This window comes from Podarcis tiliguerta, assembly GCF_965153285.1.
Source record: "Podarcis tiliguerta genome assembly, chromosome: 16".
Lineage (NCBI taxonomy): Eukaryota > Metazoa > Chordata > Lepidosauria > Squamata > Lacertidae > Podarcis > Podarcis tiliguerta.
The window spans coordinates 10,042,163-10,063,026 of NC_139549.1; the positions used below are offsets into that span (position 1 = coordinate 10,042,163).

The following is a 20,864-nucleotide window of genomic DNA, read 5'->3' on the forward strand; positions in this document are numbered from 1 at the left end:
CTTGAATGTAGTGCTTGGCTGTGTTGAGCATGCCATGGCATTTCAATGTTGTACAATGGTTTTTGGAAACACGCCTTCAGTGCCTGGCCCGAAAGGAACAACCCTGAAAGTCTTTCAATAGTGGAACTTGCTGACTCAGAAACTGTTTCACCCCTCTTTGTTGGGGTTATTGTGGAGAGTGCCACTTATCAACAATGCTGTGGCCGTGGATTTACTGCACATTGGCATGGGGTTGCACTAGATGACTTTTCAGTTCCCTTGCATCACTATGATTTGTACCAGTGGTGGTGCACAGAATTCATATTGAAAGTGGAAATGTTGGATTTGAAATGTGACCGTTCATAAGTGAGTGGAGAAACTGTATGTTTCAGACCAAATTGTGTGCGAGTGGGTGTACACAGATGCCACATCCAATGAATTTTGAGCTGAAATTATTCCAGTGCATGTTTGTATTTTAAGAAGCATGATTAATATAAGAAAATAAAGACACAACAGGTCTCAAGGATTGACTCTTCCCATAGGAACCAACCTGGACCCTTCAATCATCATCTGAGGTCCTTCCTCTGTGAGAGGTTCAGAAGGCTTGTGGGATGTTTTCCCTAAGGAGGTTCACCTGGCACCTTCATTACATATATTTAAGCGCCAGGTAACAATATTCCTCTTATCTTGGGCCTTTGGTTAATTAAACCATCTATCTCGCCTTTTAATTTTTTCTATTGCTTTTGTTTGTTAGTATGTTATGTATTTTTGTGGTTTTATATTGTAAACCATTGTAAACTGTCTATCTATCTATCTATCTATCTATCTATCTATCTATCTATCTATCTATCTATCTCTCCACATCATCTATTTACAGCAAACTTATACCACACTGAAGAGACGTAGATTTCCCCCAAAGAATCCTGGGATTTGCAGGTTCTTAAGGGTGCCAAGAATTGTTAGGCGGCTCCTGTTTCCTTCCCAGAGCTAAAATGTCCAGAGTGGTTTAACAACCAATCCCTCTCCCCAAGGAAATCTGGGAATTGTAGCCCTGGGAGGAGAAAAGGGACTTCCAAACAGCTCTCAGGACCTGTAACAAACTACAGCTCCCAGGATTCTTTGGAGGAAGCCATGACAGTTTAAAGTGACATGGTAACACTTTAAATGGAAGATGTGGATTTGAACAGAGTGCGGTTGGGATTCATGTGCAGAAGTGGACACCCCAATTTGGTGGCTTCCAACACATATAAAAATCAAACCTTTTTTGCTTTCATGTTTCCGTGTGGCTGTGAAGTACTTTACAGGTAATTGGGCAACACTAAAGGATACTGAAGAGCATGGTGAAGGTATTTCTTAAGCTTTCAGCAGCAAGAGCTGTATTTTGCAGCACTACGGAAAGAGGACAAGCTGTTCTGAATGAGACCCTTGCAGTCAGTATAGGGTTGGGAGCAGGTGGGTGCAGTTAAGCTGCTCTTGTTTTTGTGAGAACCAGAAAACCCAGCATGACACTTTTCACCAGCCCTCATTTAATCCACCTTCCATACCTGAATCCGTTCACAGTGAATCCAAGATATGTCCCATATTCAGCATGGCACGCAGAGCAGTTGTAAATGGCCTCATACTGTGGAAGAAAGGGGAGGTATGCATTTTGTATTAGGAGATAAACTCAGTTTCTAGGGCCCAATCCTTGACTGGTTCTGCCCTCCCCTGTGATACAGAGAAACAGAGGGAAAAGTGTGGGGCAGCCATAGCTAGAGGAGATCGCGCACAGAAAGGGTTTTACAATCACCATTAAGCCAAGGTCTAGAGGGACCCTGGATGCAGCTCCCCGACTCCTTCATAGCTCCGTGGAAGGGGAGAGATACCTGCCTTACTCTTTACAGATGAGCAGGCCCCACCCCACCACCAGACTGAGAGGCTGGGGGGCAGCATTCCCCCTCCCCTGTGCCCCCTCCCCCAGGGGGGTGGAAAGGTTGTAAAACTTACCATCTTCCTGATTTTCGCCTCCAGGTTCTGGTACGCTTCGGAGGACGAATTATTCAGGTCGTCAGTAAAATCCATTGCGATGTGGAAAGTGATGGTGAACATCTGCTCTATGGGAAGCTTAGGTGTGGTTCTCTTTGAGGTGGTGCTAGTTGTGGTGGGAGAAGGTGTCGTCGTCTCCTGCTTGGTCACTGAGGTGAAAGGAAACGATCTCATTAGGACCCCTCCCTGAAGGAAAAGATTTGTGGTGGAGGAAGAAGAGACAGGCCTGCTGTCCTGCTCAGGGATTGTGCCTAGAGGTGCTCAAGCTTGGGTTGGAGTCTTACTTTCAGTATCACGGGAAGCCCCCTTCTTTGCATTTGTCCCACTCCCAGCCCTTTTCAGTTCCATTGATCTCCATCCCCATACATAGTCACCTGTGCGGGTTGTTGGACGTTTGAGCATCTCTTTCTGCTCGTTCTATGGGCACCACCTGAGCAGGAAGCAGTTCAATGGGGCGAGAGGGGCCCCCCAGCTGGAGCAGGAGCAGCCCCCAGAAGGAGACCCGGAAGCTGCCTCCACAGTCAAGCGTTCCAGCCCACCATCACCCCGCAATGGAAGGAATGTGTAGGTAGGAACGGGTGTTTCCGGTGGGAGTCCCCTCCATGTCCATTTACTCCTCTCCCTTTACACTACATCCCTCATGCTCTGTACCCACCGTATGTTTAAATGCATAGGTTATCGGCAAGGATCCTGCGAAGCGGTTTGCCAAGGATGCAGGGAATCATGGCTCTGTGAGCACTCAAGCACTATTCCCAGGATACCTGGGGGCAAGCTGAAACGGGCGGCATGCAGCTGTTGCGTCCAGTCCTCGCAAGGCTTGCTGCTTGCTCAATGGGACATTTCCCCCTCTCCTTCCTCCCTGCCCAAGTGAAGCCTGTGCCCTCTCCAGATCTGCTCCAGAGGTCTGGGGGGAACCCCCAGAGCAGTTTCATGAGGGGTGTGGTGAGAGGAGAGCGTCCCCCTGTGCAGGGAGAAATCCTTGTGCCAATAGATGGAGAGGTTGAGTGCTACTTTGGTGTCCAACCAAAAGGCCTTAAATATTTGGTGTGTTTCCTGCCTGAGCATCATGCTCTTGTTTTGCATAATGCAATCTGCTGTGTGCATATTAAGCTACAGAAATCATCCCAGTTTCAGCAATGAGGGCCGGAAACCTGCCTAAACTTCCAGGAAAGGAATTCTGTGTCTTGAACTGCACGGGGGGCTCTGAGTCTTGTGTCACAGACACAGCCCGAGGGATGTTTTGCTGTAGTACCCAGCCCCCCACTGTTCATCCTTCAGCCCTTCACCTTCAATCTGAGTCAGGTTGAGACCCTGCAGTTTGTCTTCAGGTGCGTCGCTCAGAGCAGTGCGAAGCTTATCGGCGGAAACATCTGCACTTTCCTGGAAGTGTACCATTGTATCTGCCAGCACTGAGCCATTTCTGTATGTTAGAAAGGGAAAAGAGAAGCGTTGGCGGATCTGGAACTGCAGCTTGACAGCCCCACACTCCCATCACTCAGCAGAAGAGCAGCTGCTTTGCATGCAGAAGGTCCTTGGTTTAAATCTCTGGCATTGCCAGGGGACGCGGCCAGAGAGGATTGTTTTCTGCCTGAGCATCAATTGGCATGAAACCAGAATTGTAGAGTTGGAGGGGACCTCAAGGGCCATCTATTCCACCCCCCTGCCGTGGAGACATCTACATGCTTAGCAGAAACACAGAGAGACACAGGAAGCTGCCCTATACTCAGCTGGACCCACAACCCACCTAGCTCAGGTGGGTGCCCTCATTTAATCCTCTTTCCGTACCTGAATGAATTCACCGTGTATCCTAGATATTTCCCTTCAGCAGGGCATCCTGTGCAGTTGAAAACATCTACATACTGCGGAAAGAAAAGGGTAGTACGAATATTGTATTATGCTATTAACTCGTTTTCTGAGGCTTGAGACATGGCTGGGATGAAGTCAGCCTTCTCACTTTCTGTTTGCCCCACCCCACCCCACAGGAAAACAGAGGCACAGGGGAGAACGTGTGCGGCAGTAGGGACGAGGGGGAATAGAAGACTGCATATAGGGACTGACAATCCCCAGGGAACTGCGTCACAAACCTCGAAGCCCCATAGCTCTGCAGTGGCACAGAGATATCTGCCGCATTCTTTACAGATGAGCAGGCCCCACCCCACCCCCGGACCGAAAGGCTGGGGGGCAGCATTTCCCTCCCCTGTGCCCCCTCCCCCAGGGGGGTGGAAAGGCCCCAGAACTTACCATCTTCTCGATTTTCGCAGTCAGGTTCTGGTACGCTTTGGAGGACGAATTCGACAAGTCCTCAGTATAATTCATTGTGATGTGGAAAGTGATGGTGAACGTCTGCTCTATGGGAAGCTTAGGTGTGGTTCTCTTTGAGGTGGTGCTAGTCGTGGTGGGAGAAGGTGTCGTCGTCTCCTGCTCGGTCACTGAGGTGAAAGGAAACGATCTCATTAGGACCCCTCCCTGAAGGAAAAGATTTGTGGCGGAGGAAGAAGAGGCAGGCGTGCTGCCTAAACTTCCAGGAAGGGAATTCTGTGTCTTGAACTGCACGAGGGGCTCTGAGTCTTGTGTCGCAGACACATCCCGAGGGATGTTTTGCTGTAGTACCCAGCCCCCCACTATTCATCCTTCAGCCCTTCACCTTCAATCTGAGTCACGTTGAGACCCAGCCGTTGGTCTTCTGTTGCGTTGCTCAGAGCAGTTCTGATCACTTCGGTGGAAACCTCTGCACTTTTCTCGAAGCGTACCGTTGTATCGGCCACCACTGAGCCATTTCTGTACGTTAGAGAGGGAAAAGAGAAGCGCTGGCGGATCTGGAACTACAGCTTGACAGCCCCACACTCCCATCACTCAGCAGAAGAGCAACTGCTTTGAATGCAGAAGGTCCTCAGTTTAAATCTCTGGCTTTGCCAGGGAACGCGGCCAGGTAATTGGGCAACACTAAAGGATACTGGTAATTGGGCAACACTAAAGGATACTGAAGAGCATGGTGAAGGTATTTCTTAAGCTTTCAGCAGCAAGAGCTGTATTTTGCAGCACTACGGAAAGAGGACAAGCTGTTCTGAATGAGACCCTTGCAGTCAGCCTAGGGTTGGGAGCAGGTGGGTGCAGTTAAGCTGCTCTTGTTTTTGTGAGAACCAGAAAACCCAGCATGACACTTTTCACCAGCCCTCATTTAATCCACCTTCCATACCTGAATCCGTTCACAGTGAATCCAAGATATGTCCCATATTCAGCATGGCACGCAGAGCAGTTGTAAATGGCCTCATACTGTGGAAGAAAGGGGAGGTATGCATTTTGTATTAGGAGATAAACTCAGTTTCTAGGGCCCAATCCTTGACTGGTTCTGCCCTCCCCTGTGATACAGAGTCACAGAGGGAAAAGTGTGGGGCAGCCATAGCTAGAGGAGATCGCGCACGGAAAGGGTTTTACAATCACCATTAAGTCAAGGTCTAGAGGGACCCTGGATGCAGCTCCCCGACTCCTTCATAGCTCCGTGGAAGGGGAGAGATACCTGCCTTACTCTTTACAGATGAGCAGGCCCCACCCCACCACCAGACTGAGAGGCTGGGGGGCAGCATTCCCCCTCCCCTGTGCCCCCTCCCCCAGGGGGGTGGAAAGGTTGTAAAACTTACCATCTTCCTGATTTTCGCCTCCAGGTTCTGGTACGCTTCGGAGGACGAATTATTCAGGTCGTCAGTAAAATCCATTGCGATGTGGAAAGTGATGGTGAACATCTGCTCTATGGGAGGCTTAGGTGTGGTTCTCTTTGAGGTGGTGCTAGTTGTGGTGGGAGAAGGTGTCGTCGTCTCCTGCTTGGTCACTGAGGTGAAAGGAAACGATCTCATTAGGACCCCTCCCTGAAGGAAAAGATTTGTGGTGGAGGAAGAAGAGACAGGCCTGCTGTCCTGCTCAGGGATTGTGCCTAGAGGTGCTCAAGCTTGGGTTGGAGTCTTACTTTCAGTATCACGGGAAGCCCCCTTCTTTGCATTTGTCCCACTCCCAGCCCTTTTCAGTTCCATTGATCTCCATCCCCATACATAGTCACCTGTGCGGGTTGTTGGACGTTTGAGCATCTCTTTCTGCTCGTTCTATGGGTACCACCTGAGCAGGAAGCAGTTCAATGGGGCGAGAGGGGCCCCCCAGCTGGAGCAGGAGCAGCCCCCAGAAGGAGACCCGGAAGCTGCCTCCACAGTCAAGCGTTCCAGCCCACCATCACCCCGCAATGGAAGGAATGTGTAGGTAGGAACGGGTGTTTCCGGTGGGAGTCCCCTCCATGTCCATTTACTCCTCTCCCTTTACACTACATCCCTCATGCTCTGTACCCACCGTATGTTTAAATGCATAGGTTATCGGCAAGGATCCTGCGAAGCGGTTTGCCAAGGATGCAGGGAATCATGGCTCTGTGAGCACTCAAGCACTATTCCCAGGATACCTGGGGGCAAGCTGAAACGGGCGGCATGCAGCTGTTGCGTCCAGTCCTCGCAAGGCTTGCTGCTTGCTCAATGGGACATTTCCCCCTCTCCTTCCTCCCTGCCCAAGTGAAGCCTGTGCCCTCTCCAGATCTGCTCCAGAGGTCTGGGGGGAACCCCCAGAGCAGTTTCATGAGGGGTGTGGTGAGAGGAGAGCGTCCCCCTGTGCAGGGAGAAATCCTTGTGCCAATAGATGGAGAGGTTGAGTGCTACTTTGGTGTCCAACCAAAAGGCCTTAAATATTTGGTGTGTTTCCTGCCTGAGCATCATGCTCTTGTTTTGCATAATGCAATCTGCTGTGTGCATATTAAGCTACAGAAATCATCCCAGTTTCAGCAATGAGGGCCGGAAACCTGCCTAAACTTCCAGGAAAGGAATTCTGTGTCTTGAACTGCACGGGGGGCTCTGAGTCTTGTGTCACAGACACAGCCCGAGGGATGTTTTGCTGTAGTACATAGCCCCCCACTGTTCATCCTTCAGCCCTTCACCTTCAATCTGAGTCAGGTTGAGACCCTGCAGTTTGTCTTCAGGTGCGTCGCTCAGAGCAGTGCGAAGCTTATCGGCGGAAACATCTGCACTTTCCTGGAAGTGTACCATTGTATCTGCCAGCACTGAGCCATTTCTGTATGTTAGAAAGGGAAAAGAGAAGCGTTGGCGGATCTGGAACTGCAGCTTGACAGCCCCACACTCCCATCACTCAGCAGAAGAGCAGCTGCTTTGCATGCAGAAGGTCCTTGGTTTAAATCTCTGGCATTGCCAGGGGACGCGGCCAGAGAGGATTGTTTTCTGCCTGAGCATCAATTGGCATGAAACCAGAATTGTAGAGTTGGAGGGGACCTCAAGGGCCATCTATTCCACCCCCCTGCCGTGGAGACATCTACATGCTTAGCAGAAACACAGAGAGACACAGGAAGCTGCCCTATACTCAGCTGGACCCACAACCCACCTAGCTCAGGTGGGTGCCCTCATTTAATCCTCTTTCCGTACCTGAATGAATTCACCGTGTATCCTAGATATTTCCCTTCAGCAGGGCATCCTGTGCAGTTGAAAACATCTACATACTGCGGAAAGAAAAGGGTAGTACGAATATTGTATTATGCTATTAACTCGTTTTCTGAGGCTTGAGACATGGCTGGGATGAAGTCAGCCTTCTCACTTTCTGTTTGCCCCACCCCACCCCACAGGAAAACAGAGGCACAGGGGAGAACGTGTGCGGCAGTAGGGACGAGGGGGAATAGAAGACTGCATATAGGGACTGACAATCCCCAGGGAACTGCGTCACAAACCTCGAAGCCCCATAGCTCTGCAGTGGCACAGAGATATCTGCCGCATTCTTTACAGATGAGCAGGCCCCACCCCACCCCCGGACCGAAAGGCTGGGGGGCAGCATTTCCCTCCCCTGTGCCCCCTCCCCCAGGGGGGTGGAAAGGCCCCAGAACTTACCATCTTCTCGATTTTCGCAGTCAGGTTCTGGTACGCTTTGGAGGACGAATTCGACAAGTCCTCAGTATAATTCATTGTGATGTGGAAAGTGATGGTGAACGTCTGCTCTATGGGAAGCTTAGGTGTGGTTCTCTTTGAGGTGGTGCTAGTCGTGGTGGGAGAAGGTGTCGTCGTCTCCTGCTCGGTCACTGAGGTGAAAGGAAACGATCTCATTAGGACCCCTCCCTGAAGGAAAAGATTTGTGGCGGAGGAAGAAGAGGCAGGCGTGCTGCCTAAACTTCCAGGAAGGGAATTCTGTGTCTTGAACTGCACGAGGGGCTCTGAGTCTTGTGTCGCAGACACATCCCGAGGGATGTTTTGCTGTAGTACCCAGCCCCCCACTATTCATCCTTCAGCCCTTCACCTTCAATCTGAGTCACGTTGAGACCCAGCCGTTGGTCTTCTGTTGCGTTGCTCAGAGCAGTTCTGATCACTTCGGTGGAAACCTCTGCACTTTTCTCGAAGCGTACCGTTGTATCGGCCACCACTGAGCCATTTCTGTACGTTAGAGAGGGAAAAGAGAAGCGCTGGCGGATCTGGAACTACAGCTTGACAGCCCCACACTCCCATCACTCAGCAGAAGAGCAACTGCTTTGAATGCAGAAGGTCCTCAGTTTAAATCTCTGGCTTTGCCAGGGAACGCGGCCAGAGAGGATTGTTTTCTGCCTGAGCATCAATTGGCATGAAATCAGAATTGTAGAGTTGGAAGGGACCTCAAGGGCCTTTTATTCCTTCCCCCTGCAGTGGAGGAACACGCATGCTTTTCAGAAACAAAGGAAAACAAGAAGTTGCTATATGGTGAGCTGCACCATTGGTCCACCCAGTTCAGTATCATCTGCACTGACTGGAAGCAGCTCTCCAGGGTTTTAGACTGGGGGTCTTTCCCAGCCTTACCTGGAGATGCTGTGGGTTGAACCTGGGACCTTCTGCATGCCAAGCAGATGCTCTGCCACTGAGCATTCTGCATTCTGGCCCTTGAATGTAGTGCTTGGCTGTGTTGAGCATGCCATGGCACTTCAATGTTGTACAATGGTTTTTGGAAACACGCCTTCAGTACCTGGCCCGAAAGAAACAACCCTGAAAGTCTTTCAATAGTGGAACTTGTTGATTCAGAAACTGTTTAACCCCTCTTTGTTGGGGTTATTGTGGAGAGTGCCACTTATCAACAATGCTGTGGCCGTGGATTTACTGCACATTGGCATGGGGTTGCACAAATCACTATGATTTGTACCAGTGGTGGTGCACAGAATTCATATTGAAAGTGGAAATGTTGGATTTGAAATGTGACCGTTCATAAGTGAGTGGAGAAACTGTATGTTTCAGACCAAATTGTGTGCGAGTGGGTGTACACAGATGCCACATCCAATGAATTTTGAGCTGAAATTATTCCATGGCATGTTTGTATATTAAGAAGCATGATTAATATAAGAAAATAAAGACTCAACAGGTCTCAAGGATTGACTCTTCCCATAGGAACCAACCTGGCCCCTTCAATCATCATCTGAGGTCCTTCCTCTGTGAGAGGTTCAGAAGGCTTGTGGGATGTTTTCCCTAAGGAGGTTCACCTGGCACCTTCATTACATATATTAAAGCGCCAGGTAACAATATTCCTCTTATCTTGGGCCTTTGGTTAATTAAACCATCTATCTCGCCTTTTAATTTTTTCTATTGCTTTTGTTTGTTAGTATGTTATGTATTTTTGTGGTTTTATATTGTAAACCATTGTAAACTGTCTGTCTGTCTATCTATCTATCTATCTATCTATCTATCTATCTATCTATCATCTATCTATCTATCTCTCCACATAATCTATTTACAGCAAACTTATACCACACTGAAGAGACGTAGATTTCCCCCAAAGAATCCTGGGAGTTGCAGGTTCTTAAGGGTGCCAAGAATTGTTAGGCGGCTCCTGTTTCCTTCCCAGAGCTAAAATGTCCAGAGTGGTTTAACAACCAATCCCTCTCCCCAAGGAAATCTGGGAATTGTAGCTCTGGGAGGAGAAAAGGGACTTCCAAACAGCTCTCAGGACCTGTAACAAACTACAGCTCCCAGGATTCTTTGGAGGAAGCCATGACAGTTTAAAGTGACATGGTAACACTTTAAATGGAAGATGTGGATTTGAACAGAGTGCGGTTGGGATTCATGTGCAGAAGTGGACACCCCAATTTGGTGGCTTCCAACACATATAAAAATCAAACCTTTTTTGCTTTCATGTTTCCGTGTGGCTGTGAAGTACTTTACAGGTAATTGGGCAACACTAAAGGATACTGAAGAGCATGGTGAAGGTATTTCTTAAGCTTTCAGCAGCAAGAGCTGTATTTTGCAGCACTACGGAAAGAGGACAAGCTGTTCTGAATGAGACCCTTGCAGTCAGTATAGGGTTGGGAGCAGGTGGGTGCAGTTAAGCTGCTCTTGTTTTTGTGAGAACCAGAAAACCCAGCATGACACTTTTCACCAGCCCTCATTTAATCCACCTTCCATACCTGAATCCGTTCACAGTGAATCCAAGATATGTCCCATATTCAGCATGGCACGCAGAGCAGTTGTAAATGGCCTCATACTGTGGAAGAAAGGGGAGGTATGCATTTTGTATTAGGAGATAAACTCAGTTTCTAGGGCCCAATCCTTGACTGGTTCTGCCCTCCCCTGTGATACAGAGTCACAGAGGGAAAAGTGTGGGGCAGCCATAGCTAGAGGAGATCGCGCACGGAAAGGGTTTTACAATCACCATTAAGTCAAGGTCTAGAGGGACCCTGGATGCAGCTCCCCGACTCCTTCATAGCTCCGTGGAAGGGGAGAGATACCTGCCTTACTCTTTACAGATGAGCAGGCCCCACCCCACCACCAGACTGAGAGGCTGGGGGGCAGCATTCCCCCTCCCCTGTGCCCCCTCCCCCAGGGGGGTGGAAAGGTTGTAAAACTTACCATCTTCCTGATTTTCGCCTCCAGGTTCTGGTACGCTTCGGAGGACGAATTATTCAGGTCGTCAGTAAAATCCATTGCGATGTGGAAAGTGATGGTGAACATCTGCTCTATGGGAAGCTTAGGTGTGGTTCTCTTTGAGGTGGTGCTAGTTGTGGTGGGAGAAGGTGTCGTCGTCTCCTGCTTGGTCACTGAGGTGAAAGGAAACGATCTCATTAGGACCCCTCCCTGAAGGAAAAGATTTGTGGTGGAGGAAGAAGAGACAGGCCTGCTGTCCTGCTCAGGGATTGTGCCTAGAGGTGCTCAAGCTTGGGTTGGAGTCTTACTTTCAGTATCACGGGAAGCCCCCTTCTTTGCATTTGTCCCACTCCCAGCCCTTTTCAGTTCCATTGATCTCCATCCCCATACATAGTCACCTGTGCGGGTTGTTGGACGTTTGAGCATCTCTTTCTGCTCGTTCTATGGGCACCAGGGCACCACCTGAGCAGGAAGCAGTTCAATGGGGCGAGAGGGGCCCCCCAGCTGGAGCAGGAGCAGCCCCCAGAAGGAGACCCGGAAGCTGCCTCCACAGTCAAGCGTTCCAGCCCACCATCACCCCGCAATGGAAGGAATGTGTAGGTAGGAACGGGTGTTTCCGGTGGGAGTCCCCTCCATGTCCATTTACTCCTCTCCCTTTACACTACATCCCTCATGCTCTGTACCCACCGTATGTTTAAATGCATAGGTTATCGGCAAGGATCCTGCAAAGCGGTTTGCCAAGGATGCAGGGAATCATGGCTCTGTGAGCACTCAAGCACTATTCCCAGGATACCTGGGGGCAAGCTGAAACGGGCGGCATGCAGCTGTTGCGTCCAGTCCTCGCAAGGCTTGCTGCTTGCTCAATGGGACATTTCCCCCTCTCCTTCCTCCCGGCCCAAGTGAACCCTGTGCCCTCTCCAGATCTGCTCCAGAGGTCTGGGGGGAACCCCCAGAGCAGTTTCATGAGGGGTGTGGTGAGAGGAGAGCGTCCCCCTGTGCAGGGAGAAATCCTTGTGCCAATAGATGGAGAGGTTGAGTGCTACTTTGGTGTCCAACCAAAAGGCCTTAAATATTTGGTGTGTTTCCTGCCTGAGCATCATGCTCTTGTTTTGCATAATGCAATCTGCTGTGTGCATATTAAGCTACAGAAATCATCCCAGTTTCAGCAATGAGGGCCGGAAACCTGCCTAAACTTCCAGGAAAGGAATTCTGTGTCTTGAACTGCACGGGGGGCTCTGAGTCTTGTGTCACAGACACAGCCCGAGGGATGTTTTGCTGTAGTACCCAGCCCCCCACTGTTCATCCTTCAGCCCTTCACCTTCAATCTGAGTCAGGTTGAGACCCTGCAGTTTGTCTTCAGGTGCGTCGCTCAGAGCAGTGCGAAGCTTATCGGCGGAAACATCTGCACTTTCCTGGAAGTGTACCATTGTATCTGCCAGCACTGAGCCATTTCTGTATGTTAGAAAGGGAAAAGAGAAGCGTTGGCGGATCTGGAACTGCAGCTTGACAGCCACACACTCCCATCACTCAGCAGAAGAGCAGCTGCTTTGCATGCAGAAGGTCCTTGGTTTAAATCTCTGGCATTGCCAGGGGACGCGGCCAGAGAGGATTGTTTTCTGCCTGAGCATAAATTGGCATGAAATCAGAATTGTAGAGTTGGAAGGGACCTCAAGGGCCTTTTATTCCTTCCCCCTGCAGTGGAGGAACACGCATGCTTTGCAGAAACAGAGGAAAACAAGAAGTTGCTATATGGTGAGCTGCACCATTGGTCCACCCAGTTCAGTATCATCTGCACTGACTGGAAGCAGCTCTCCAAGGTTTTAGACCGGGGGTCTTTCCCAGCCTTACCTGGAGAAGCTGGGGGTTGAACCTTGGACCCTCTGCATGCCAAGCAGATGCTCTGCCACTGAGCATTCTGCATTCTGGCCCTTGAATGTAGTGCTTGGCTGTGTTGAGCACGCCAAGGCACTTCAATGTTGTACAACGGTTTGTGGAAATATGCCTGCAGTCCCTGGCCCGAAAGAAACAACCCTGATTCAGAAACTGTTTCACTCCTCTTTGTTAGGGTTATTGTGGAGAGTGCCAGCTATCAACAATGCTGTGGCCGTGGATTTACTGCACATTGGCATGGGGTTGCACTAGGTGACTTTTCAGTTCCCTCGCATCACTATGATTTGTACTGGTGGTGGTGCACAGAATTCATATTGAAAGTGGAAATGTTGGATTTGAAATGTGACCGTTCATAAGTGAGTGGAGAAACTGTATGTTTCAGACCAAATTGTGTACGAGTGGGTGTACACAGATGCCACATCCAATGAATTTTGAGCTGAAATTATTCCATGGCATGTTTGTATATTAAGAAGCATGATTAATGTAAGAAAATAAAGACACAACAGGTCTTTGTCTCTTATATACAGAATGGCTCAAGACCACAGTATCTCAAGGATTGACTCTTCCCATAGTAACCAACCTGGACCCTTCGATCATCATCTTAGGCCCTTCCTCTGTGAGAGGTTCAGTAGGCTTTTGGGATGTTTTCCCTAAGGAGGTTCACCTGGCACCTTCATTACATATATTTAAGTGCCAGGCAACAATATTCCCCTTATCTTGGGCCTTTGGTTAATTAAACCATCTATCTCGCCTTTTAATTTTTTTCTATTGCTTTTGTTTGTTAGTATGTTATGTATTTTTGTGGTTTTATATTGTAAACCATTGTAAACTGTCTATCTATCTATCTATCTATCATCTATCTATCATCTATATCTCTCCACATCATCTATTTACAGCAAACTTATACCACACTGAAGAGACGTAGACTTCCCCCAAAGAATCCTGGGAGTTGCAGGTTCTTAAGGGTGCCTAGAATTGTTAGGCGGCTCCTGTTTCCTTCCCAGAGCTAAAATTTCCAGAGTGGTTTAACAACCAATCCCTCTCCCCAAGGAAATCTGGGAATTGTAGCTCTGGGAGGAGGAAAGGTACTTCCAAACAGCTCTCAGGACCTGTAACGAACTACAGCTCCCAGGATTCTTTGGAGGAAGCCATGACAGTTTAAAGTGACATGATAACACTTTAAATGGAAGATGTGGATTTGAAGAGAGTGCAGGTGGGATTCCTGTGCAGAAGTGCACACCCCAGTTTGAGGATTGTGATTCTACTTCTCTTCAGCTCTATGCCTCAGCATGCATGTGGTAAATACACACACACACACACACACACACACACACACACAAATACCTGGCCCATCTGGTTGGGTTGCCCCAACCACTCTGGGTGGTTTCCAACACATATAAAAATAATAAAAAACATCAAACATTAATAATAACAATCTGATCCAATGCAAAAAAACTCAAAATAACTTTAAAATAAACAACTTATATCAAATAAAGCAATATTCAATAATTCATTCAAATCTAATAGTAAACAGTAAAATTAAATATAATAATTAAACAGTTTACACTTGGTTGACATTGGGACCCCTTTAGTGCTCTTGCATTCAATGAACAGAGCTACCAACCTAGCCCTGGCAGTTTGCTTTCATGTTTCCATGTGGCTGTGAAGTACTTTACAGGTAATTGGGCAACACTAAAGGATATTGAAGAGCATGGTGAAGGTATTTCTTAAGCTTTCAGCAGCAAGAGCTGTATTTTGCAGCACTACGGAAAGAGGACAAGCTGTTCTGAATGAGACCCTTGCAGTCAGCCTAGGGTTGGGAGCAGGTGGGTGCAGTTAAGCTGCTCTTGTTTTTGTGAGAACCAGAAAACCCAGCATGACACTTTTCACCAGCCCTCATTTAATCCACCTTCCATACCTGAATCCGTTCACAGTGAATCCAAGATATGTCCCATATTTAGCATGGCACGCAGAGCAGTTGTAAATGTCCTCATACTGTGGAAGAAAGGGGAGGTATGCATTTTGTATTAGGAGATAAACTCAGTTTCTAGGGCCCAATTCCTGACTGGTTCTGCCCTCCCCTGTGATACAGAGTCACAGAGGGAAAAGTGTGGGGCAGCCATAGCTAGAGGAGATCGCACACGGAAAGGGGTTTACAATCACCATTAAGCCAAGGTCTAGAGGGACCCTGGATGCAGCTCCCCGACTCCTTCATAGCTCCGTGGAAGGGGAGAGATACCTGCCTTACTCTTTACAGATGAGCAGGCCCCACCCCACCACCAGACTGAGAGGCTGGGGGGCAGCATTCCCCCTCCCCTGTGCCCCCTCACCCAGGGGGGTGGAAAGGCCACAGAGCTTACCATCTTCCCGATTTTCCCAGTCAGGTTGCGGTATGCTTCGGAGGACGGAATCTTCAAGTCGTCAGTAAAATCCATTGCGATGTGGAAAGTGATATTGAAATTCGTCAAAGGGGGCTCAGTCGGAGCTGCTGTTGGGGTGGTCCCAGGTGGGGAAGTTGCTGTGGAACTTTGGGGTTCTCCTGAGGATGTGGAGGTTTCCGTGGATCCCTCTGTAGAGGCGGTGGAGGTTTCCGTCTTTTGGGATTTCGTGGTTCCCTCAAAGGTGGTTGTTATTGGGGAGGATTCTGTGGTGGATGTTACTGTTGGGATTCCAGATGTGGAAATTGTTGTGGAGCTTTTCGTTTCTCCAGAGGATGTGTAGTGTTCCGTGGAGGCGGTGGAGGCTTCCGTCTCAGAGGATTCCGTGGGTCCCTCAGGGGTGGTTGTTGTTGGGGAGGATTCTTCTGTTGGATCGGTGTCTGGCATGACTTTTGAGGTCACAGAGAAGAAAGCAAAAATTCTCATTAATAACCTACTTTGGGGAAACACCTGAGGGATTTGTGGCTGGTGAAGAGGCCTGTCTGTTATCCCTACCCATCTCCTACACCAGGGGTCCTCAAACTTTTTAAACAGGTTCACTGTCCTTCAGACACTGTTGGGGGGCGGACTATGGTTTGAAGAAAATATGAAAGAATTCCTATGCACACTGCACATATTTTATTTGTGGTGTACAAAAAACAGGAATAACAATGCAATATTTAAAATGAAGAATGGTTTTAATCAACATAAACCTATAAGTATTTCAGTGGGAAGTATGGGCCTGCTTTTGGCTAATGAGATGGTCAGTATTTGTCACTGCTAGTCGTAGCAAGTGATGCAAGCAGCTTTTGGCTTGTTCCACCTGCTCATTACAAGAACTCAGTCATGAAGAAATAGGTTTGGTTTTCTGCCTCCTCCCTCTCCTTTTTCCTTTAGTGCTGTCTTCCCCATTGTAATCCTGAGAAAGCCCCACTTCTGCTTGTTTTCTGTGAAAAGCTAAAACAGGCCATACTGAGCCCTTCCCAAAAACGACAATCCACCAGCTAGACCTGCCTAGCTAGAACCCAAAATCCAACCAGCAGACAAAGCCTCCCTTCAGCATCCTGGCCCCTACCCCCGGGAAGCCGAACCAACGGACCTCAGGCTGTTCGTGGACTCCCTCTCCCATCATTCACTGCTACCAGGTTGCGCTAGCGGGGGCTGATGGGAGTTGTAGTCCACGAACAGCCTGAGGGGCCCACAGGCTTCCCACAGACCTGCCTGAGGCGAGAGAGCCCGCAAAGCCCCGTGTGAGCATTGAGTGGAGGCCGGCAGGAGCCAAACGCATTCCCTTGGCCCGCGAGCGCAATCATAGGTGCACGTGTGAATGCTCCCTAAAGCGCAAAATCTCGCAGGCGCCAAACGTGCGTGCATTCTTCCCTCCTCTGACCTGCATAGCCACCCATCTCAAATCCCTTTCTCTCCTTCTGCCTTCCAGGCCCCTGCGGCAATGCCACTTCCAGGGGCGAGGACGGGCTGGCCAAGGGGTGCCAGCCAGGCCCACGGTGGGGCTGCTCCCTTTCCTCGCTGCTGGCCTGATGGAGCCAGTGTGTGCATGGGTACGTGCGTCTGCTGGCTGGGTTGGACACAGCGCGATTCTGCACATTCTTGGAAAAAACACCACCACCAGGGCTGCAGGAGGGGGAAAAGGGACCTTCTGTGCCGGATGATCCGGCCCTGCCCAGCTAGAGGAGGCAGGGAGCTGTGGGACATCATCCCAGGCCACCCGCCTCTTTCCAGCCAGGCTGGAAAAAGGATCCCCTAGAAATCACCCCCGGCTGGCAGGAGGAGGATGGAAATGCGCAACCACATGCACCCTTCTCCCTCTGTTGGGGTTCCCGGCAAGGGGAGGCGACTAGGCCTCGCAGGTCTCGCAAGAAGGGGTGGCGTTTGTGGGCCAAGGTGGAGCCGGCCAAGGCCTGTGAGGGGAGAGTGAGCGTGTGGTGGTGAGAGAGAGCGGGCGGGCGGAGGGGTCGCTGGCCTGGCCCGTGAGGCGGTGGCGGCAGCAGCAGGGTTCTTCCCTGGTCCTGGGTGGAGCCTGCCTCCCTGCCCCTTGCACCCAAAGATGTCAGGCGGCGGCAATTGCCGGGCAGACCGGGTGTAGAACCCTAGTGGACCAGATCCAGCCCGCTGGCCGTAGTTTGTGGACCCCTGTCATAGACACATGTTCCAACCTATCACACATGAAATGCACTTAGGTGTAAAACAGGGATGGGGAGCCTGGACATTGTTATACTCCAACTCCCATCAGCCCCTGCAGCCAGCATGGCCAACGGTCAGGGATGGTGGGAGGTTGTAGACATTCTGGAGTGCCACAGGTTCCACTTGGCTAGATGGAGTGATATAAGGATAGCACATTCAAAAGAACGGTTTTGGGTAATCAGTCTATCTTTCTAACGTTGGACTGCTTCCAAAAATCCTGAGGAAAATACCAGCTGTGTATAATCACCAGGCCAGCTGCCTCTTTGATAGGTGCAGGGAAACTTAAAATACTAGGCAACGAGTGACCATGTGCAGCCACGTCCAGTCCAAACTGTAAGGGAGTTCAAGGGCAGGGAGATACGACATAGGCAAGGAAAAGTGGCATCTCTTTATTGATCTCTGCCCTGTGCTTGCTTTTGTAGGAGACTGGCAGATGGCATGCACAAAAACAGGCACGTATGGCCAGCATCATCCTGGAGGCATCCCCATCCTCTGTGAGGTTAGAGTCTGGAGTGGCGCCATTTATCCAAAGAGCATTCAACCCATGAGTTTTGCTCCAAAAAGCCTTCTGCTTTTAACATGCCTGGCCGGGCCTTAAGAACTTAAGAAGAGCCCTGCTGGATCAGGCAGAAAGAGACCATCTTGTCTAGAGTCCTGTTCTCACGGTGGCCAACCAGTTGGGAACCCCACAAGTAGGACCAGAGTGTAACCACAACTCTCCGCAGTTGCAATTCCCAGCAAACTGGTATTCAGAAGCAAACAGGTATTCAGAAGCACTCTACTGTTCTCTGATTCCGTACCTTCCAACATTTCTCCGATGAAAATAGGGACACCCCATTTCATAATGATAATTTTACTATTTATACCCCACACATCTTCCCAGGTTGCCCCAGCCACTCTAGGTAGCTTCCAACATATATAAAAACATAATAAAACATTAAACATTTAAAAAAACCCTTCCCTATACAGGATTGCCCTCAGACGGCTCGGGGGGGTTGGATAATTCCATACCATCCAACATTTCCCCAATGAAAATAGGGACATCCTAAGGAAAAGTAGGACATTCCGGGGCATTCAAATCACAAACTGGGATGGCTTCTCTGAACGTCTGTGATTCACAGCATCTGGAGGGTGTCAAATGTTGGTTGCCCCTGATACAATGCTTCAGTGATGAACAGACTAAGATTTCTGTAGTGGGAGGATAATTATAGCTATCGTCTCCCATAAAGGGATGGCCAAGCAATGTGGATTCAGTTTGCATTTAACAGTGAAGTTATGTCATTTACACTTTCCACAGTAATTGGCAAACCGAAACCCAGCGTCTTTTGAAATTCGCAGTTCTTCAAGTTTTGCAGATCTCCATGCAAGTAATAGGCATAAAAGTGCACGTACTAGGGTCAGGTCTGAATAAAAATGCATCTATTAGTGCAAATAAACCGAAAAATGTATGATAAGCAAATTGCTTTGCAAAAATGTGTACTTTAGGCAAAGTTTAAGTTGGGAGAAATTTGCACTAAAATGCTAATGAATTTTCATCAGGACCTTTTAAAAAAAAATTAGACTGTTGTAAGAATGTAGAGAACTGAATTTAATTTTGATGTTTAGCTTATTTTTAGTTGCTGTTTTGTTAATAGTGTTTTATAAATTCAGTTTGTTTTATTCGAGCCTTTTTTTCCTAGCTGGAACTTGCTGGAACTCAGTTCCGGCACCTCTCAGGTGGGCGTCATTGCCATTCTAACTAAGAGAACGAGGTAGGTGTTCATGGTGAGTTCTGGCACCTCTTTTTCTAGAAAAACAGTGCTGGTTTGATTGATGATTTGTTAATTATTTTATATGATTCATGCTGTATTTGTGATGTTCTGTTATGTCTTATTACGTTGTTGCTATTTATTGCTTGTGAACCTCTTTGAGATTCACTTGATTGAAAAGTGGCCAAGAAATACAACAAATCAAATAAAAGATTGGAAAAATGAGAACTGGATAGGAAACCGAAACCGTACCTATTCCAATGTGAACCGTAAGCAGTTTCTGCTTGCTGGCCTCCTCTGGAACCTACACCCTTAGACCGGTCCAGAGCAGTCAGCTTGGTCTCTCTGGCAGAGGCCTGGGCATACCCTTGATGGCAAGAATGACCCAAGGATTGTGCAATTTCCTTTCCAGAGTCCTTCCCTCACAGCACAGCACATTGCAGCAACACCTCTGGGACCAGGGTGGGTCAAACCTCAGATGGCCGCAGTTGGTGCTGACTGCTGAAAACCATCGCCAGCCTTGCCCGATCCCTCTTGAAATGTGGGGCATCTGCCAGAAGTGTGGCTTGGGGGCCAGGAAACCCCAGAATTGGCTCGATTGGGAGGGATTCTGGCATGCATGTTTGCAGCGTCAGGGCAGGAAATGGCCAGAACCTGTCAATCGGGGCTTGAAATGGGCTGTGGCTTAGTGAAAGAGCACCTCCTTAGCCTTAGCATGCAGAAGGTCCCACATTGTTGTTGAATAGGGTGTCCCTATTTTCACCATAGAAATGTTGGAAGGTATGCAAGACCCCCCGTCTAAAGCCCTGGAGAGAGGCTGCCAGTCTGTGTTGACAGGGCTGAGCTAGATGAACCCACGGTCTGAATCAACCTCCTGGACCTTTGTCATTCCCCCCTTCCTCCCCCACACAAAGAATGCAGGATTTTTTGGGTTTTAAAAAATCTTCATCCCGCATCACTCCGAGAGGAAAATGATCGAGGAGACAGGCTTTCAGCAGGAAGTTTAAGGGGCACGCACTGATTGGAAATGAAGGACGATATCTGCCCCGAAACTTTTGCAGGCATAAAAAACAGGACTGAAAACAAGGTCACGCATAAAGAGGCGGAGCTAGCTGCTCCGGCACCCGAAGCGTCACACATGCTGTGCACATGGCGACAGGGCGAGCGTCCCAGGGGGGCACCACGGCCAGCGTCCCAGGGGGCGAGCTGCCCATGGGGGGTGGAGTGAGCCGCCCATGACAGGCTGCTTCCTGGACAGGGAGGGGAGGGAGCTGTGCCGCTTTGCCAGCAGCCTTACTCCCTTCCCTCTTCCTTTTGACAGCTCGGGGGAGGCTTCCCCCGCCCCAGGAAGCAGCCCGGGTGTCATCACTGAGGGGGGTGACATTCGATGTTCCACCCGTCCGCGACTCCCAAGCCTCCCCTGAGCTGTCGAAGGGGAAAGGAGCGAAGTGTTAAGTTGTGGGCGAACATATCAGACGACACAGCGATTCTTCAAACAGCTCTTCTTTATTCAGAGGGCAGAACTGAACTGAAGAGCTCAGTCAGCCTGCTTATATAGAGCTCCAGAACAACGTAACTGTAGCAACTTTATAAAACTATCCAATCACTGAACGTCACCTTCGATCCTTCATTTGCATAACTATCTACAGTATCCCCCTGCTGGCCCAGGGTGAGAACTTCAGTACATAACAGGAAGGCCTCCG

The 20,864-nt window shown here is 49.3% G+C and overlaps 2 protein-coding genes and 1 long non-coding RNA gene across 7 annotated transcripts in view; 2 read left to right on the forward strand and 1 right to left on the reverse strand.

The window, feature by feature from the left end:
- Positions 1-20,864, reverse strand: part of LOC310666967 (uncharacterized protein) — a 29,432-nt gene that overhangs the window by 4,709 nt on the left and 3,859 nt on the right. The window contains exons 2-10 of the mRNA XM_083418518.1: positions 15,155-15,621; positions 14,713-14,789; positions 8,326-8,459; positions 7,923-8,110; positions 7,467-7,540; positions 4,649-4,782; positions 4,246-4,433; positions 3,790-3,863; positions 3,291-3,424 (exon numbers count right to left, since the gene is read on the reverse strand). Coding sequence (XP_083274644.1) covers positions 3,291-3,424; positions 3,790-3,863; positions 4,246-4,433; positions 4,649-4,782; positions 7,467-7,540; positions 7,923-8,110; positions 8,326-8,459; positions 14,713-14,789; positions 15,155-15,621 — 1,470 coding nt within the window. The remainder of the gene's footprint in view (positions 1-3,290; positions 3,425-3,789; positions 3,864-4,245; positions 4,434-4,648; positions 4,783-7,466; positions 7,541-7,922; positions 8,111-8,325; positions 8,460-14,712; positions 14,790-15,154; positions 15,622-20,864) is intronic.
- On the forward strand, positions 3,438-7,104 carry LOC310667058. The gene is made up of 2 exons (XR_014506157.1): positions 3,438-3,757; positions 7,010-7,104. It is a non-coding gene; the product is annotated as an uncharacterized lncRNA (long non-coding RNA).
- Positions 11,367-20,864, forward strand: part of LOC310667043 (uncharacterized protein) — a 79,347-nt gene continuing 69,849 nt past the window's right edge. For 2 of the 5 annotated variants that reach the window (XM_083418697.1, XM_083418698.1), the window contains exons 1-3: positions 11,367-11,504; positions 17,836-17,907; positions 19,093-19,164. In XM_083418697.1, the coding sequence (XP_083274823.1) occupies positions 11,386-11,504; positions 17,836-17,907; positions 19,093-19,164 (263 nt within the window). In that variant the 5' untranslated portion in view covers positions 11,367-11,385. Of the gene's footprint in view, positions 11,505-12,264; positions 13,551-15,629; positions 18,177-19,092; positions 19,911-20,864 lie in introns of those variants that run through there. The other 3 variants (XR_014506139.1, XR_014506140.1, XR_014506141.1) reach the window with 3 other exon arrangements.